The sequence below is a fragment of the Scyliorhinus torazame genome, chromosome 1 (assembly GCF_047496885.1).
Source record: "Scyliorhinus torazame isolate Kashiwa2021f chromosome 1, sScyTor2.1, whole genome shotgun sequence".
Classification (NCBI taxonomy): Eukaryota; Metazoa; Chordata; class Chondrichthyes; order Carcharhiniformes; family Scyliorhinidae; genus Scyliorhinus; species Scyliorhinus torazame.
The window spans coordinates 2804174-2810173 of NC_092707.1; the positions used below are offsets into that span (position 1 = coordinate 2804174).

At 48.0% G+C, this 6000-nt stretch overlaps 1 protein-coding gene across 3 annotated transcripts in view; it reads left to right on the forward strand.

Moving 5' to 3' along the window:
- Positions 1 to 3132, forward strand: part of ccdc92 (coiled-coil domain containing 92) — a 269189-nt gene extending 266057 nt beyond the window's left edge. For all 3 annotated transcript variants that reach the window (XM_072511352.1, XM_072511521.1, XM_072511438.1), the window contains exon 4: positions 1743 to 3132. In XM_072511352.1, coding sequence (XP_072367453.1) covers positions 1743 to 2521 — 779 coding nt within the window. In that variant the 3' untranslated portion in view covers positions 2522 to 3132. The remainder of the gene's footprint in view (positions 1 to 1742) is intronic.
- Positions 3133 to 6000: the final 2868 nt, after the last annotated feature.

A 6000-nucleotide genomic window follows, 5' to 3' on the forward strand; every position in this document is an offset into this window, starting at 1 on the left:
GAGGGAGAGGGGGCGGCATGGAAGAGGATGGAGATGGCGTCCTGTAAAGGAACGAGCCTGGGGGCGATGGTGACGGTACCGCTGCCGCTCTCGCCGACAAAGTATACCACGAGCCCGGTGGTGGCGGCAACGCTAAGGATCTGGGGCCAGTGGAGACGGCACCGGGGTGCAATGGGAGCATTGGTGTGGTCCCCGATCAGGGGTAACCACCGGTTTGTCCCGGGGAAGGTGGACGGGGGGTTCCAGAGCTGGCATCGGGCGGGGATTGGAAGAATGGGGGACATGTTCATCGACGGGACGTTTGCGAGCCTAGGGGCACTGGAGGAGAAGTTCAAGTTGCCCCCGGGAAATGCCTTTAGATATATGCAGGTGAGGGCTTTTGTGAGGCGACAGGTGAGGGAATTCCCGTTGCTCCCGGCACAAGAAGTTCAAGACAGAGTGATCTCGGGTGTATGGGTCGGGGAGGGCAAGGTGTCGGAAATACACCAGGAGTTGAAAGAAGAGGGGGAAGCGCTGGTAGAAGAGTTGAAGGGTAAATGGGAGGAGGAGCTGGGGGAGGAGATCGAGGAAGGTCTGTGGGCTGATGCCCTAGGTAGGGTTAATTCCTCCTCCTCGTGTGCCAGGCTCAGCCTGATACAATTTAAGGTGGTCCACAGAGCGCACTTGACGGGGGCGAGGTTGAGTAGGTTCTTTGGGGTAGAGGACAGATGTGGAAGGTACTCATGGACATGGTTCGCCGGGCTCCCTATGTTTTGGTCATGCCCGGCACTGGAGGGGTTCTGGAGAGGAGTGGCGGGAGCAATATCTCAGGTGGTGAAAGTCCGGGTCAAGCCAAGCTGGGGGCTAGCAATATTTGGAGTAGTGGACGAACCGGGAGTGCAGGAGGCGAAAGAGGCCGGCATTCTGGCCTTTGCGTCCCTAGTAGCCCGGTGAAGGATCTTGCTAATGTGGAAGGAGGCGAAGCCCCCCAGCGTGGAGGCCTGGATTAACGACATGGCTGGGTTCATAAAGTTGGAGAGGATTAAGTTCACCTTGAGAGGGTCTGCGCAGGGGTTCTACAGGCGGTGGCAACCGTTCCTAGACTATCTCGCGGAGCGTTAGAGGATGGTCGGTCAGCAGCAGCAGCAACCTTGGAGGGGGGGTGGGGGGGGGTTGGTGGGGACGTCCTGGGAGGGGGGGGAAAGGGGGCCTGCCTGGGAGGGTGGATGAGAAAGAGATAACATGAAGGGTTGGGGAAACTGGCCCGTACGGGTGAGGGCCAGTGTACAAAGCTGTGTAAATATATCATTTTGCCATGTATATATCTTGCTCTGCGCGATTTCTCATTTTTTTTGTTACGAGGGGGGGGGGGTTATTGTTTGTAAGGGAGAAAAATTGTGTTAAAAAACTTTAATAAATATATTTTATTAAAAAAAGAGGAAATTAACAGAATAGTGAGAAAGGATATTCGCTCTGACAATGTGGGTAGAGCTAAGAGACACCAAGTAGCAATAACCGTCAGTAGGATTGGATATCGACCCAGTAGTGCTGTCCTCGTACACCTGTCACGTTTTGTATCTCCCACGCGGCAAGTCACATTTTATATTGCAAACGGTCATGTGATTTAAACAGAATGTGCTGGAAACTCGCTGCAGTGCCATTGCTGTTTGAGAGACCTTTGGTTCAGAATGCTGACAATTATTTGAATAACTGTTCTCCCTCCGTCTTCAACTTAATTCCTCTGGAATCTGTTTTGTTTTTAGGTGAGTCAAGAAGTGAGGAATTAAGGAAAAAATATGAAGAACTTGAATCTCAACTAAAAGCCAAAGAAGATGAAAATAATGAATTGATAAAAGATTTGGAGAAGAAAAATGCAATGATTCTGGTGCTGGAGAACACTATGAAGGAGCGAGAGAAGAAATACTTGGAGGAACTAAAGGTGAAGAGTCACAAACTGAGCATGTTGTCCACTGAGCTGGAACAGAGAGCGAGCACCATCGCGTACCTCACCTCCCAGCTCCACGCAACCAAGAAAAAGCTGATGTCCTCCATCACTGGGGCTTCAGACACCTCATCTGCTACAGGCTCGGCGTCAAACAATTACAAACCATTTCCACCCAAAGACAAGATGCCAGAAACCCCAAGGCGTAGAATGAAGAAGAGTCTTTCAACCCCGTTAAATACGGAATTTGCAGAGGTTTACAGACTTGGAACTGATGGAAGGAAGTTAATGCTGCGGTCTGAACCTTTAGATGCTATGCCAGACCCAACACCATTCCTCCAGGCTCGGGAATCTGCTGAAGCACACTTGATGAAGGAGAAACCTTTATTAATTCCGCCCATTCATTCGGAGCGTGGCTGTGTGGAGCTGCAGAGCCCAGTCAGAGAGCAGCAGCACAAACCACATCACATTGGTGTGGCTCACCGAATCCCACACATTGCCGCATCGCAGGGTGCTCCCGAGGTGGAAACACTTGCAGTCGACCAGGTTAATGATGGGAAGGTGGTTAGGAAGCGCTCAGGAACAGACAGAACTGTGTAAAAGGACTGCTTTACCTTGGCTTAGTTGCTTTTATATTCTGTGCACAAATATAGACAAAACTTCACTTGCAGCAATTTTTTATTTTGTTTTTAATGACAGAGAATATACAGATGCCAAACTCTGACACTTTATGGGAAAACAAACCCGCAGACTCATTCTGAATTTCATTTTTTTGTCAAGTTGTGAGAAGTTAAACGGTGGCCAAATATTTAATCAGCTGCTTGCTTCCACCACCAATCTAATTGCACTTGTGGTTTGAGAAAAGTACGGCCACAATTCACCTGTTGTTGCACTCGGCAGGTTTACTCCTGATATAATCAATGCTAACACACAACTTGCAGCTAAAAATGAAAGTGTTTACTCTAATATGTTAATGGTTGAAGGTCGGGTTAGCTGTACCGCTAATATATATACTGTCTGTCTGTCTGTCACATTGTGTGGTTGTGAATCTCCTGACAAAGCCTCAGCAGGCAGCATGAAAATCATTGTTTCCCTGTACGTACTTTGTGTCGTGACCATAAGAGGAAATCTATACAGGTTTTTCAGGTCATAACTGCATTTATACAAAGTTTGATTTTGTAATCCAATTAAATGACTATTTGATGATCTGATTCACTGGTTTCTGAAAGTCATTGCCAAGTTGTAGCCTTAAACACATGATATAAGCGCTGACATTTCATACAGACCCACACATTGGTGACGACACAGACATGTTTCAGGATGCTCGTATTTACTGAACTAATCTGGGTTTATAATTTCTGTGCTGAAATTGGATGAGTGCATCAAGCTGGGGGAGGGGAACATGGCAGTGTGGAAGGTTCCAGAAACCTCGATAGTTATCGATCAAGATATAAAAATGTGAAGTAACGCCCACTAGAAGGATATGAAGAGAAAAACAATCTGAAGTGGTGTGATTTAAATGGCAGTGGAGGATTGGATTGGATTTGTTTATTGTCACGTGTACCGAGGGACAGTGAAAAATATTTTTCTGCGAGCAGCTCAACAGATCATTAAGTACATGGGAAGAAAAGGGAATAAAAGAAAATACATAATAGGGCAACACAACATATACAATGTAACTACATAACACCGGCATCGGGTGAAGCATACAGGGTGTAGTGTTAATCAGGTCAGTCCATAAGAGGGTTGTTTGAGAGTCTGGTGACAGTGGGGAAGAAGCTGTTTTTGAGTCTGTTCGTGCGTGTTCTCAGACTTCTGTATCTCCTGCCCGATGGAAGAAGTTGGAAGAGCGAGTAAGCCGGGTGGGAGGGATCTTTGATTATGCTGCCCGCTTTCCCCAGGCAGCGGGAGGTGTAGATGGAGTCAATGGATGGGAGGCAGGTTTGTGTGATGGACTGGGCGGTGTTCACGACTCTCTGAAGTTTCTTGCAGTCCTGGGCCGAGCAGTTGCCATACCAGGCTGTGATGTAGCCCGATAGGATGCTTTCTATGGTGCATCTGTAAAAGTTGGTACGGGTTACCGGAGGAGGTAGTGGAAGCAGGGACGATAGGGACATTTAAGGGGCATCTTGACAAATATATGAATAGGATGGGAATAGAAGGATACAGACCCAGGAAGTGTAGAAGATTGTAGTTTAGTCGGGCAGTATGGTCGGCACGGGCTTGGAGGGCCGAAGGGCCTGTTCCTGTGCTGTACATTTCTTTGTTCTTTGTAATGTGGACATGCTGAATTTCCTTAGTTTCCTGAGGAAGTATAGGCGCTGTTGTGCTTTCTTGGTGGTAGAGTCGACGTGGGTGGACCAGGACAGATTTTTGGAGATGTGCATCCCGAGGAATTTGAAACTGCTAACCATCTCCACCTCGACCCCGTTGATGCTGACGGGTGTGTACAGTATTTTGCTTCCTGAAGTCAATGACCAGCTCTTTAGTTTTGCTGGCATTGAGGGAGAGATTGTTGTCGCTGCACCACTCCACTAGGTTCTCTATCTCCCTCCTGTATTCGGACTCGTCGTTATTCGAGATCCGGCCCACTATGGTCGCATCGTCAGCAAACTTGTAGATGGAGTTGGAACCAAGTTTTGCCACTCAGTCGTGTGTACAGGGAGTAGAGTAGGGGGCTAAGTATGCAGCCTTGCGGGCCCCGGTATTGAGGACTATTGTGGAGGTGGTGTTGTTTATTCTTACTGGAGAGAGCGGGGACCTTGAGTAATCATACACTAACGCAACACTGGAAATGCTCAGTGGGTGAAGCAGCAAGTGTTTAATTGAAAGGTTATCGATCTGAAAGGTGCAGCTGAATTTTCCTGCTCTTGGACTGGGAAGCGAGGAACCGGCTTGGGACAGCTCCACAATACATTCCTGCTATCAGGAAACCCTCCGGTGTGGACTGATTGCCCACTGAGCATCAGGCAGCTGATTTAAATAAAGCCACGATTAGGGCTGATGTTTCAGGTTTGCCTTAGCAGTTGCCAACTTCCCCAATATGGGGCCAAGGCTCCGGAGCAGCAACATTAAGCCCTCCTGCCAGATTCAGCTGGCTTCCTACACTGTGCGATTGGGGAAATGCCTCCTCCTCTCTGGCTCTGGCCAAACTCAGGACCCCCATTTGGTCCCAATGTTTCATTTCCTCCTCCCCCGGGCCGTGGGCATCCACAGCTGGGCCAGAGTCTGTTACCCATCCTTCATTGCCTTTGAACTGAGCAGCTGGCCGGCCAGTTAGAATGAACCAGATCGCTGTGTGTCTGGAGTCATGTGGAAGGCAGGCCAGAGAAGCGTGGCCGATTTCCCTCCCTATATGGACATTCGTGAATCAGATGAGTTTTTAACAACAATCGATGATAGTTTTCTGATCAGCATCGCTGGATCTAGCTTTACAATGGCAGAGTGATCATTGGATTTAAATTCCATCATGGTGGCGTTTGAACCTCAGTCCCTCAACATTAGCTAGAATCTCCGGATGATTCATCCAGCGAATTACCAGCATTGCACCCTCTTCCCCCGAGGGAATCCCTGTCACTATGACGCTGTCAGGCTTGTTGAATATTTCCAGCATTTTGTTTTTATTTCAGATTTTTAGCATCTGCAGTATTTTGCTTTTGAGGTAAACTTCAGCATCCGCCAGTTCCTGTTCATCCAATATCCCTCTGCTCGCAGATCTACCTTCACTCCTGTTCCAGCAACGCCTCCATTTGAAAACTCTTATCCTCGTCTCACCCCTCCCCAACTCTGTAATCTCCTCCAGTCTCACAGCCCAATTGGGTTTGATTGGATTTGTTTATTGTCACGTGTACCGAGGCACAGTGAAAAGTATTTTTCTGCATACAGTCCAGACAGATTGTTCCATACATGAAAAAACATAGGACAACATAAATACACAATGTAAATACATAGACATAGACATCGGGTGAAGCATACAGGAGTGTAGTACTACTCAGTGGAGAAGATGTGTGAAGAGATCAGTTGAGTCCATAAGAGGGTTGTTTAGGAGTCTGGTGACAGTGGGGAAGAAGCTGTTTTTG